This window comes from Carettochelys insculpta, chromosome 1 (genome assembly GCF_033958435.1).
Source record: "Carettochelys insculpta isolate YL-2023 chromosome 1, ASM3395843v1, whole genome shotgun sequence".
NCBI lineage: Eukaryota > Metazoa > Chordata > Testudines > Carettochelyidae > Carettochelys > Carettochelys insculpta.
The window spans coordinates 41,794,886-41,808,853 of NC_134137.1; the positions used below are offsets into that span (position 1 = coordinate 41,794,886).

The 13,968-nt window shown below is 42.5% G+C and overlaps 1 protein-coding gene across 2 annotated transcripts in view; it reads right to left on the minus strand.

Annotated features, from left to right (window-relative positions):
* The window catches only part of ALKBH8 (alkB homolog 8, tRNA methyltransferase), a 104,727-nt gene that overhangs the window by 81,873 nt on the left and 8,886 nt on the right, over positions 1-13,968 (minus strand). The window contains exons 2-3 of one of the 2 annotated variants that reach the window (XM_074984830.1): positions 11,164-11,353; positions 5,361-5,601 (exon numbers count right to left, since the gene is read on the minus strand). In XM_074984830.1, the coding sequence (XP_074840931.1) occupies positions 5,361-5,601; positions 11,164-11,292 (370 nt within the window). In that variant the 5' untranslated portion in view covers positions 11,293-11,353. Of the gene's footprint in view, positions 1-5,360; positions 5,602-11,163; positions 11,354-13,968 lie in introns of those variants that run through there. The other variant, XM_074984839.1, reaches the window with a different exon arrangement.

The window sequence follows — 13,968 nt, forward strand, 5'->3', positions numbered from 1 at the left end:
ACCCTTCTGAAGGCCCTTGTATAGTTCCTGTCTCCATCTACTGCGATCGTCTGCCAGCTCCTCCCAGCTGTCTGGCTTGATGTATACTTCCCTGAGGTCTCTCTTGCAAACATCTTTGTAGCGCAACTGGGGGCGTCCGGGAGGTCTTTTGCCAGAGGCTAGTTCGCCATAAAGAATGACTTTTGGGATCCTTCCATCATTCATCCTGTGGACGTGGCCAAGCCAGCGGAGCCGACGCTGCCTGAGGAAGGTGTGCATGGTTGGGATTCCAGCTTGCTCAAGGACGGCGGTGTTGGACACTCTGTCCTTCCACGATATTCCAAGAATGCGCCTGAGGCAGCGTAAGTGGAAGACGTTCAGCCTCTTTTCCTGGTGGGCATACAGGGTCCAAGTCTCACTGCCATAAAGGAGGGTGCTGAGGATGCAGGCTCTGTAGACTTGCATTTTGGTGTAAGCGTAGAGCCTGTTGTTTTTCCACACTCTCTTGCTGAGTCTGGACAGAGTTGTGGCTGCTTTACCGATCCTCCTATTTAGCTCAGTCTCCAAGGACAGGGGTTCAGTGATGGTGGACCCGAGGCAAATGAACTTGTGGACTACCTCTAACATATAGTTGTGAATGCTGATTGATGGAGAATCAGCAACATCCTGAGCAAGTACATTTGTCTTCTTTAGGCTGATGCAGAGCCCAAAGTCCTTGCATACTTTGGAGAACCGATCCAGCAGCTTCTGAAGCTGGTCTTCTGTGTGTGACACGACAGCAGCATCATCTGCGAACAGCATCTCTCTGATGAGGACTTCCCGCACCTTAGATTTAGCTTTCAGCCTTGCAAGATTAAACAGTTTCCCATCAGATCTTGTGTGCAAAAAGATGCCCTCTGTTGAAGATCCAAAGGCGTGTTTAAGGAGGAGTACAAAGAAGATCCCAAACAATGTCAGAGCAAGGACACATCCTTGTTTGATGCTGCTCCTGATGCGGAAAGCATCCGATAACGTGCCATCATATTGGACAGTTCCTCTCATGTCTTCGTGGAAAGACGGGATCCTCTTGAGTAACCGTCACACAGTCTACAACAGAACAGATTTCAGGGCATGCTGAAAGACCCATCTTTTTCTCCTAAACTTTGATTAACGAGGAAAGTAGATTATTGCTCCTATTATTGTTTGCTTCTCTTGATAAATTCATTTTGCTCTTCATGTTCTTTATATGTAATATATGTATTCATATATTTTATTTAGCCATATAAAAATATTGTTGCAAGCATCCACAGATTTCACTAAGTGCTATACCGACTATATAGTTGAGTTTGTGCACCAGTTTATCTGGGCCTCCATCACCTGTAAGTCCGTTTTTTCAAGAGCTCCTTCTAAATAGTAAGAGGTAGGACCACCAATTTTGGTAAGCAGCTTCCTCTTATAACTTAAAGCGGGGTGGCCAACGCATGTTGCTTGAGCCACACGTGGCTCTTTGCTCAAAAACTAAATGCAATGCACCCAGAGTGCTCACCGCCACTCTGCGCACATGCCCCAGCACTTAGAGGCTGAATTGAATGCTTAATCCATGAAAGGATCTTCCCACTTATCCCATGACAACTAAATTTATGTAAGAACCTTTGGTGAGGGACCTTGTCAAAGGCTTTTGGGAAATTTAAGTACACTACATCTATTGGATCCCCCTTGTCCACGTTTGTTGACCCCTTCAAAGAACTCTAATAGATTAGTAAGACTCGATTTCTCTTTACAGAAGCCATGTTGACATTTGCCCAACAAATTATGTTCTTCTACGTGTCTGACAATTTTATTATTTACTATATGGTTTCAACTAATTTGCCTGGCACCGATGTTAGATTTAGTGGTCTGTAATTCCCAGGATTGCCTCTAGAGCCATTTTTAAATATTGGTATTACATTAACTATCTTCCTAGTCTTTGGGTACAGAAGCTGATTTAAAGAATAGGTTACAAACCACATTAATAATTCTGCAAGTTCACATTTGAGTTCTTTCAGAACTCTTGGGTGAATGTCATCTGGCCATGGTGACTTGTTATTGTTACCAATTAGTTCCAAAACTTCATCTAATGACACTTCAATGTGGGACAATTCCTCAGATTTCTCACCCACAAAAGACAGCTCACATTTGGGAATCTCCCTAGCACCCTCAGATGTGAAGACTTAAGAAAAATATTAATTTAGTTTCTCTGAAATGAGTTGATCATCTTTGAGTGCTTCTCTTTTATTTTGATCGTCTAGGGGGCCCACTGGTTATTTAGCAGTCTTCCAGCTTCTGACGTACTTAAACATTTAGTTATTGTTTTTTGAGTATTTTGCTAGCCGTTCTTCAAACTCCTTTTTGGCTTTTTTATTACATTTTTACACTTAATTTGGCAGTGTTTATGCTCCTTTCTATTCTCCTTGCTAGGATCTGACTTCCACTTTTTAAAAGATGCCTTTGTATCTCCACTGCTTGCTATACATGGTTAAGCCCTGGTGGCTCTTTTCTGGGCCTCTTACTGTGTTTTTTTCAGTTTGTGGTATACATTTAAGTTGGGACTCTATTATAGTGTCTTTGAAAAGTTTCCATGCAGTTTGCAGGGACTTTAGTCACTTTCAATTTCCATTTAACTAACCTGCTCGTTTTTGCATAGTTCCACTTTCTGAAATCAAATGCCACAGTGTTGCACTGCTGAGATGTACTTCCCACCACACGAATGTTAAATGTTATTATAATAGGGTCACTATTTCCAAGTGGTCCTGTTACAGTTACCTATTAGACCAGACCCTGCACTCCACTCAGAACCAAATCAAGAATTGCCTCTCCCTTTCTGGGTTCCTGACCAGCTGCTCCAAGAACCAGCCATTTAAGGTATCAAGAAATTTTACCTCTGCATCTCCTCCTGAGGTGACCTGTACCCACTCAATATGTGGATAATTGAAATGTCTGATGATTAGGAAAGCAATCAAAATAAAAAAAATCAATAATCTCCTTTAGCATTTCATAGTCACTATCACGGTCAGGTGGTCTACAATATAACCTTACCTTACTGCTATAGTCGTATTTGAGCATGGAATTTCTATCCATAGAGATTCAGTGAAACATTTTGATTCATTTGAGATTTTTTACTTCATTTGATTCTATATTTGCTTTCACGTATTGTCCCAATCCCCCACCTGCACGATCTGTTCTGTCCTTCCGATATATTTTATACCCCAGTATGACTGTGTACTATTGATTGTCCACATTTCACCAGGTTTCTCTGATGCCTATTATACCAATATCCTCCTCTAATACAAAGCACTCTAGTTCACTCATCTTATTATTTAGCACATCTGCTTCTAGTACATCTGCCTATAAGCACTTTAAAAACTTGTCACTATTTATTCCTCTGCCCTTTCCTGACACATTCGATTATTTTTCATGTGATTGTTTCTCTTCTGATCCGGCCCCCGCTTTATTCTCTTCCATCCTCTCCTCCTGACTAAAATGTAGAAAATGTTTATCAACAGACTCTCCTCTAACAGAAGTCGCTGTCCAATCCACTTGCTTCCCTGCACCAATCTGCTTTCCCCCATCTCTTAGTTTTTAATGGTAAGTGCCAGCAGTCTAGTTCCACTTTGGTTCAGGGGAAGCCCATCCTTCCTGTATAGGCGCCTCCTATCCCAATAGTTTCCCCAGTTGCTAATAAACCTAAACTCCTCCTCCCTACACCAACCATCTTATTCATACATTTGAGACTGAATTTCTACCTGCCTGCCTCGCCCTGCATGTGGAACTGCCATTTTTGAGAATGCCACAATAGAAGTCCTGGATTCCAGTCTCTTTCCTAGAAACCTAAAATTTGGCCTCCAGTCATCTCTCCTACCCTTCCCTATGTCATTGGTACCAATATGTACTATGACCTCTGGCTCTTCCCCAGCACTACACATAAGTCTATCTAGATGCCTCAAGAAATCCACAACCTTCACACCAGGTAGACAAGTTCCCATATAGTTTTCCTGATCATCGGAAAGCCAGCTCTATGCTTCTAATAATCAACTCTCCCATTACTAACACCTGTCTTTTCCTACTGACTGGCGTTCCCGCCACCAAAGCGGCATCCTCAGTGAGAGAGGATACCATATCACCATCTGAAAGGAAGGTCCCACCTATGGGATAGTTTCCCTGTGCTTCTGTTGACTGCTCTCCTTCCCTCAGCCTTTTATCCTTCTTAGTGCAGGGGCAGCCTGACTGGAAGGATGGGGACAATTCTACAGTGCCCCAGAAAGCCTAATCAACATAGCTCTTTGCTCCCTTATCTCTTCCAGTTCAGCCACCCTGGCGTCCAAAGCCCACACTTGGTCTCTGAGAGGCTGGAGCTCCTTGCACCAAATGTGCACATAAACTACCTGACCGTGGGTAGGTAATCATACATGTTACATTGGATGTAATAAATAGAATAGCCCCACTCTGCTGCTGGGCTTCTGCCTGCATTTTCTATGCTACATAGATTATATATGGAGTTATTACTTAAATGTGGTAGTCTGGGATATAGTTTTAATATAAAAGTTTTAAAGAATGTCAAAAGTAACTAACTCTCTCTCACCTCCCACTCTGAACTCCCCACTCAAAACTCCTCCTGTTTGCAATCAGCCTGGTCGCTTGCTAGCAGGCTTTATATAGATCTGACCTTTCTGATTGGCAGATAAATAGACAGATAGATAAAAACAAATATATAATACGTGGCTTTTTGTTCTCTACCCACAGCTATTTTGGCTCTTAGACTCTAAAAGGTTGGCTACCCCGCCTTAAAGCAACATAAAGGTTTGGTTGTGCCTGGTCAATGGGATGTGTCTGGAATGGGATTGTTTCTCCTCAAACGAAAAAAAAAAAGTGGGAGGGGGGTCCCAGTAGAAGGGACAATTATACCCCAGAATGACCACAGGGGGGCAGTAAGCAAGCACACACCCCCAGAGCCCGGGAGCAGCTGGTGGCCAGGTAGTGCAGCCTACACAACCCCAGGCCATCCACAGGGAGTGGTTGCACCAACACCTCCCCCCAGTCCCTCCACCACCTCCCCGAGCCCCCTCAACTCCCAAGCCCCTACCCTGACTCCTGCACCCCCACCTCCACCCCAGTCCACTGCCCTGAAAGACTCAAGCAATGCCAAGCAAATCTTCTGATGATAAAATAAGACAAAAAAACAGAATGAATAACCAAACAACCAAACTCAGTTCAAAAGATATAGGACAAAATGTTGGCACCTCTGAACTCAATGACAAAACTTCCAATGATTCCAATGAGACCAGAATTCATCAACATTTCTACTAGATCAACTAGAAAGCAAAGGAATAACAATGATGCTTTGTGGGATAGCAGAATATTGATACCTTCTTGCACGCAGTTAACATATAGAGTAACTGGTTGGTTGGAATCCTCAAGTGTTATCTCTTTCCCATTGAGAGCGTTGTAGGCTTTCTTGGCGTCTTCCGTGGACCCATATTTCACAAATGAATAGGGTTTGTTTGGAGGCATCAAGAGTTCTTCCACCAATCCATATTCCTCTACTAGCCTGAGCAGCTGGTGTCTATTCACACCATTACCCAGACCTCCATTGGCAATGACCAAGCTCTAATTTAACAACATTAAAAACAGACATATTAGCAGTCATCACTGATTTGTTTACCTGAAAATAGCATTTCACAAACACGTGTCATAAAGAGAAATGAAGCTATTATCTCAAAATTGGTCTGTGATTCTTGTTGACATTCCAAAGGAAACATTGACATTGCAATTAGTCTGCGGCTAGCTGAGGCCTAGAGCACGTTAGTATAGCACACATTTAAGCAACAACCTTTACAGAGCAAGAACATTCCAGCTCCAATAGGAATAACATGCTTCGTTTGGGGGTACAGTTGTGGTGCCTGCACACCAATGGGCTATAAATGAGGGGCGAAGGGGGGAGTCTACACATTTACAGTAAGTTCAGGTCATGTGCAAGGCACGTCATTAACATTCTTGTCTCAGCTACAGAGTTCATTTGTATTTACAGATTCCATAGCTAACAGTTGTGTCCTGCAATATCCTTGAAAGGGCGGAATAAGCATACTGGGGTTTACTTTAACCGTCTCTGACTGATTTGTTTCATGACACTCAAGTGCTATAGCTCCCACAAGTCGGGGAGAGATAGCTCAGTGGTTTGAGCATTGGCCTGCTAAACCCAGCATTGTGAGCTCAGTCCCTGATGGGGCCATTTAGAGATTTGGGGCAAATAGAAAAAAAAAGGGGGAATGGTGGTTGGAGTTGTTGACTCCAGTTGCATAAAGTCCAAAATGACAGCTTGTCAGCATGTATTGGCATGCCATGGCAATTTCCCGTAATGTGTGGAATGGACAATTAAGTTTTCTCTGCTAAAATGGCCATATTCTGGGAAGGCATTAGATAGTTTGGCTTATTATTTGTTGGATTCAGATCTAAGTACTGCAGTACGGATGCAGGTGCTCCAGTCTGGGTCCCAGGCTCAAAAATTCTTAACCTAAGGTAACCAATAAGTGTGGACACACTAGCCCTGAGCTTTCCAACCCAGAGTGTACAGATTCAAGTCTCACTAAACCTGGGATTGTATTACAGAGTAGACATATGGTCAGCAGCCCCAGCATTGCTTCTTGGCACACAGGAGCAGTAGTATCAGGGCAGCTCTCCAACTAGCAATGCTTCAGCACAGACAGATTCCCTCAATCACAGGCTGCCCACAAAGTCCCTGTCTCCCCCATGCCATGAGGTTTATCAAGAAAAAAAAAAACAACCTCAAAACAGATGCTATCTGAGCTTCTAAGACTGGTTCGTTATGCAACTTCCCATCATCTTTCTTGGATGGAAGAAAAAGAACCCTCCTTGTAGTTTATATAGGTTAATTTGAGTAAGGAGAAATCACCCTGGAGTGTTTAATTTTAGAATTTCAAAAGTGGCTGGCAAGCAGTGTCAGTCCGAGGAAATTAGAGGTTCAGGATGGGTGAGTTAATCTTTTATTGGCCCAATTCTGTTGGTGAGAGATGAAAGCTTTTGAGCCGCATGGAGCTCCTCCTCAGGTCTGTGAAAGGCACTTTGAGCATCACAGCTAAATATAAGGTGTGGAAGCATAAGATGTGACATCGTACATAAAAGAGTTACATTATAAAAAGAAATTAAATCACACTGATACAATGTTGCTTCTAAGCTGAAGAAGGGGAGGTTATGCTGATTTAAACAGAGCCAGGTGTGCCTGGAAAAGCAGGAACCAGAGCATTAGGTGCTAAACGGCGATTAATTAAGGTAACTAAGGAGTCATTGGCAGGGGATTGCTGAGGGTGATATGGAAATGAAGGTACCTGACTGGTCTCAGGGACTATATGGGGTGTGTGTGTGTCTGTTTTTTTTTCTTTTTTCCTTTGTCTATTAACTTGCCTTCTTGATCTGTATAAATTAAGAGACCTGAGCCCTGGGAGGGGGCTCACTTTTTCTAAATGTATTAGCAGAGCAGCTTTGCTAATAAACAGAGTGGTCTGACAAATTGTGAGTCTTGAGTCTAACTTCGACAAAGGTCAAACAGATGTATTAGCATAAGCACTTAATCCAATCAACCATTCAGGGGGAAGTGGCCCATTAATACTCTCATAATAATTGGACAAAAAGGGAGGGTTAGTGGGTTATAGATTGTCAGTGAGCCATACATCCAGTGTCTTTGTTAAAGCCATGATTTTTACTATCTAGCAAAGTAATGAAGTTTAGCTCCCAGAGTCATCATCTGACAGTGTTATATAAGTTCCCTTTGAGGATGACGACTGATAGGTCACCATAATTTGTTAAACAGACATGCCCTCTCACAAGAAAATAATAAAAGACAAAAACACCTCATCATCTGTGAGTGAATGCTTTTCACACAGCAATCACTCTACATCTGACCTTTCAACCTTCATCCTCTGTAGCTCGAAAGCTCATCTCTTTCAGCTAAGAAGTTGGCCCAATAAAACATACAGGCGGTCCCCGACTTACGAACACATCGACTTATGACCATTCGTACTTAATGACCAACCTCCAGCTCACCCCCAGCTCCCCTCCCCCAGCAGAGGGGCTCCAGCCACACACCAGGGGCTCCCCTCCAACCCCCATGGACCTAGTTCAAACCCCCCCGTGCCCCAACCCCCTTGCACACCCAGGCCTTGACCACCCACACACCCAGCCCCTGCCAACCTGGACCCAACCCCCCCACCCCCCAAAGCCCCAGATCATGCACAGGACTCCAACCTGGCCCCCACTCAAGCACCCTGCCCCGTGTACCCCCATTCAAACCCACTCCTGCCTGGCTCAACACCCCCCAGCAGCCCCAGCTCACCCCCGCCACGCACAGGGCTCCAAAATCAACCTGTGCCTGGAGCTCTGGTTACTAGCCCTCGGTGGGAATCCCAGCCCCCTTTCACTCACCCACCCCACCCCAGTTCACCGCCTCATTCAACCTCCCCCCCTTGGCTCAATCCCTCCCTCCCACAGCCCCAGCTCACCACCCCCATACTTGGGGCTCCACTGTCAGCCGCCACTGGCATGCACAGGGGCTCTATCCCCCCCCGCCAACTCAAACATCTTCCACCCCAGTTCACCCTGTTCAACACCCCCATCACCAGCTGACTCCCACACCTGGCACAAGCTGGGCTGTCAGCTGCCAGCATGCACAGGGCTTAAGCTGTCAGCCACTGCAGGTGCATGTGGCTCTACCCTCCCCTCAGCAAACCCCCTGCCAGGGTTCATCCTGTTCAGTCCCCCCTATCCCCCACAGCCCCAGCTCACACTCCCCAAGATGCGGGGCTCTGGCTTCACCCTGCACCTGGGGCTCCCAACCCCCAGTGCGCAAGGCTCCAACTCCAACCCCTGCCCCAACCCTCTGCTGCCCAGGTCCAACCTCCTACAAGCCCCAGCTCAACTGCACCCTCCCACCACCCCTGCCGCCCTAACCCACCCCAGGCATAACTCCTTTGCCCCCTCCCAGGGCCCCAACTGAGGCCCTCCCCGACTTACACAAAATTCAAAGTACACAAGGGTATTTTCAACTTACAACCAAATTGAGTGACGACCAGGTGTTCAGAACATAACCCATTCGTAAGTCGGGGACTATCTGCATTATGCCACCCATGTTGTGCTAACTTAAAGGTAAATTAAATGTGAACTTAAATGTGGAGCTGATATCAATGCCTTCATATAATGGGCAAGCGTGTACTGTTATTGTCCCTAAAATGGTATATCTGCTGTAGTAGGAAGACAGCCTGAGTCATAAGTTCTTGTGTGAGAGGCAGAACCTGCTCACAAAAGTTATAAGAAGAAGAGTACTCAGGCAAACACATCCTGGTGTCAGTTTGTACCAGAATATCCCAATATCCAGGACGGTACAAAAAACACAAACAAACAAAAAACTTTCCCCAAGAAAAATGGGAACACACTGAACCTTCCTAAAAGAAAAGATCCGGGTGACAGTATGTAACAGAGATGTTTTGATCAAACCAACACCTACAACGTCATGGATAATAACCAGCCACGTTAAGGGGCAGTAACGATGTCAGAAGCAGGTAATAAATTGTTTGAATCCAGGTACAAAGATAAATCTCAGAGGGAGTATCTGTCTAGCTGTGGCAGGGTCAGGAATGAAAAGTATTGCCATTCACTGAGTTGCGTTAACAGTCACAGACATACATGGATTAGGATACTCGTAGAGTTTGCCAGATATTACTGTGCTTCATCAACAATAAACCTGGCCTGGTGACTTTGTGCCTTAACGGATCTGGTGGGCATTGGGCAGTCCATTCTGTGTCTGCAGTGTCAACTCTCTGGACAGAGCTGGGAAGCGCGCATGCGCACGCACACACATGTATCAACATCTGCATTTCAGACACTGTTTTCTCTTCAACATCTTCCCCAGAATGATGTAGCCAATCTTTGTCAATGGCATTTCTATAAATGTTCTATTACCTTTGCTGAAAGCAAATGCTAAAAGTGTTTGTTGTTTCAAACTTTATAGTCTCTAATTTTTCCAAAGGGACACAAATTGGCTTGAAAATTAGAAGGAAATGTTTAATAAACGGAAAGGGATGACAGCAGCTTTAAAATCTTAGCAACAAGTGCCAGGTGACATGACAGAGGAACTACTGAGAGATATTTCTATTATGAAGTCTCAGGACAGCATCAGTACTTCTATAACATCACAATTTTCAGAGGTTTACTAAGCAACCATAAAACAAACAAAAAATTGTTCTAGTTGGAAACACAGAAAACAAAATCTCAGTAAAGAATCAATTTCAGGAGAGTCTCTTCATTACCTAATCTGGGTACCACAAAGTTCAGAGGGATTTCAAAGTCTCTGTGTTCAATTAATTTACAAATTCTGGACTACTATTATTATTTTTATTTCTGTAAAATACAAGCCTCAACCATGACAGACCAGAATTCTATTGTGCAAACACAGAACAAAAAGGTAATTCCTTCCCCCAAACAATTTGCTATCTGTACTGGGTTTTCAAGTCAATGTTTACCTACATTCTCCTGTTATTCTAAATCTCAGTATAGAACAGGTCCAACAACTTACCTTAGAACAACTGCCACAATTGCAATGACAATCTCAAGTACTAGAATGAGGAAAAGTTTGCAGGACTGAACCTTGAGACAGACAGGGCAAGACACGGGACAACAGTTTACCTATGAAAAACTGAAGTGCAATTACTAGGGAGGATAGGGTTAGTGTTAGAAAAGATTTCTAAGAGTGGGTTTTAATAGGGAGTCTGAAGGAGCAAGGTTATGCCTTGCAGAGCAGCATGCTGGGAATAAATGAAGGTCTGAAAATGAAAGCAGAGCAGACACAGAAAACAATAATGTAAAAAAGAACAGGTAACTTTAACATATATACTAATTGATGGAAGCAAAAAAATATATTAGTAACAATTACTGTTATCAGAACTTTTCCCAGGCACATCAATAATCCCTTCAGCCTAAATTTTGGCTAAAGCCCAAAGTGCAGCTCTACTGTGGAATCAACATAACCCACTCAACATGGAGTCTCACTATGCCCTTTTTTTCTGACCCTTTTCAGAGAAGAAATGCTTTTTAGCCATAAGGTGAGGCTAGGATATGCATAAGCTGTTCATTCGGCCTCACATAACTGGAGCTTCAAGTTACCTGGGTGATGTCAGAGACACACTTGATGCCCTCACGCCTCATTAAAGTGTTTCTGGCCTTGATCTGTTTCCTCAATACTTTCTTCTCAGTTTTATTCCATTTCAGATTCTTTTGACCAGTGTCATCCATTTCCACACTAGTGATTTGGAAAGATAACGTCAAAGCAGAATGCAGAAGATGCTCGTGATCCCTTTAAAAAAAAAAAAAAGCCTGAATGTCATTTATTTGAAAGGCCATTTTAAAATAATGTTCAAAGACTCACTGACAACATAACACTCCCATATTAAACAACAACAAACACCTTTGTTTCTATTACTAACAACACCTTTGTGCTAATCTTACCTCCGTGACAAATCCCTTACAGATCTTGGGGGACCATCTCAGTATTTTACTCATTTGAAGAATGGACAACAAAATGCAGTTCACTCAGCTCTGGTGAGATTATTCACTTCCCTCACAAGTTATTTTTTCACATAGGAATGGGGAACTTCATTTAGTTCATGGTTTCCCTAATCTTACAATTTTAGAAGGGGTGAGGAAGAGAAGATCATAAAATTAACTTGAATACAAAAATGGGTTTTCCCCTTCAATTCATGCCCACAGGATTTTTTCCTGGGGAATGAGTCATGCAAAACAAGACTACTCTATTAGGGAATAAAAATTTTTCAACCAGCTAGGCTGCCATAACATACAATGTTGAGGGAGAGCAGGGTATTTCAGTGTTTAACCTCCTTCCCATGATGTTCCTTTATTCACAAGCTTGTGGCATTAGTTCTCCACCCTACTAACTCCTTCTCTACATTTTTCATCCTGTTATTTCACTGGGTTTCTCTCCCCTCCTCCAATTTATCAGGGCAAGAACCCATAACTCTCCAAATCTGAGTTGAGCTTCCATCATTGCAATGCCTGATTGGGTTTGAAATCATGTACCTATACAACACATGTCTGATGCCAGGCCCCTATCATTTAAAGGAATGAAACAGTTGTGAACTGCTTATTCAATATGGCATTCAACAGAGTGAGAATAAACAACTTTTTTAAAAGCTGACACACTCCCCTTCCCTCTTTATGTTGTATTTTCTTCTCCTTCCTGGGTTTGTTACATTTTCTTACCCATCATAGATCTAGGGTTGTCAGCTTTCTGATGGCACAAAACTGAATATCCTAGCAGCGCCTCACCTCTTCCCTGAAGCCCTGTCCCTGCTCTTTCACCCTGGGCCTCACCCATTCCAGACTGAATGCCATGCGCATAAAGGACTTTGAAGAGTGAAAGTCCAGGAAGTGTCCATTCTGTGATGTTGACATTATATATCACTAAAAATGAAATTTCAAAAAAATGAAATAAGCTTTTTAATGAAAAAAACCCTACCAAATACAACAAAAAAAATTTCACACTCTTCACCTCTGTAAGTAAAAATGCAATTCATAATAATTGCTAGGGCCAGTGTAACATCCATTAAAATTAGTCTGGGTCTTTGTCCCCGCTCTAATGACTGACACAAAGAGGTTTTAAAGACTAATAAAATGATTTATTAGGTGATGAGCTCTCATGGGACAGAACCACTTCTTCAGATCTACAGAATTTCCAGTCCAAACATAGTTATAAAGCACAGAGGTCCAAAAAAAAAAAATGGCAAAAAAAACCCTGACAAATCAAATACATTAAACAGAAGGAGAAGAATGGTCCTATAAAAGCTCATCACCTAATAAATCATTGTTAATCTTTAAAGTGCTACATTACTTCTGTTTTGTTTTGTTCGAATACAGACTAACATGGCTATCTCTCTATTACAAAGAGGTTTATAAACCAACAACTGACTAATTGGAGCAATACAGTAGCTTGCAAACCTACAGAGTCTGGGCTCAACCCTCACAATAAAATTATTGGACCAAAATACCTACTATGAAAAAACAAAAAGATTTCTGAGGTGGTGCTAGGAGCACATCTCAAGCACAAGAGACACTGCTCAAATGATACAGTATTAGCATCCTGCAGTGCAAGTCTGTGCACAGTTAAGTCACCAAATACAAAGCTACAGATACAACCACTAAAATTTGTAAAAATCTGGAAAAAAAAAGATGGTCAAATGAAACATAATTTGTGTAGCTGATAACTTTGTGTGATACTTCATACTGATATGATTTTGTTTGTTCTCTTAGCAGATGCAAGTATAATTGTTATAAAGCACTAAAGAAGCATGCAGTTTATAATTATATATTACTTGTTACTGTTTTAATGTTACTGACTTAAAATACAAACAACTATGCCCCATATTTATAAAAGTAAAATCTTAAGGGGACCCATAATTAATAAAAATTGGAAATAAATTTTGAACCTAGAAGTGAACAAATCTCTTTTCCTTCCCCTTCCTTCTTTAACCTTAAGGTGAATAAAAGTGCTTCTGGAAGGAAATGAGCTAGCAAAGGAATGTGATGTATTCCATCAATAGAACAAGTTCCAACAGGGACAGCTGCAACAATTCTGTTCTGAAAATGTGTTTCAATTGATTACTAACAGAAGGGTAGAAGAATTTCTATGCTCATTCAGTCCTTGACCTCTTTGCCAAGCAGTGGCATGCAATCTTTGAATACCCAGGTTCTCATATTTATAACTGAACTGAAAAAGGGGGTTCTCTGCTAGTGCAGGAGCCCTAACATCAAGCTGAGACACCATTTTAGGTGAGAAAAACACTACCTAATGAAATATGAAACATGACCACAAACACAGACACTGAAATAGAAAAGCTCTACGAAGCTACCTAATCCATCTTCTTACCCATAGGGGATTATCTCTTATATAATTGT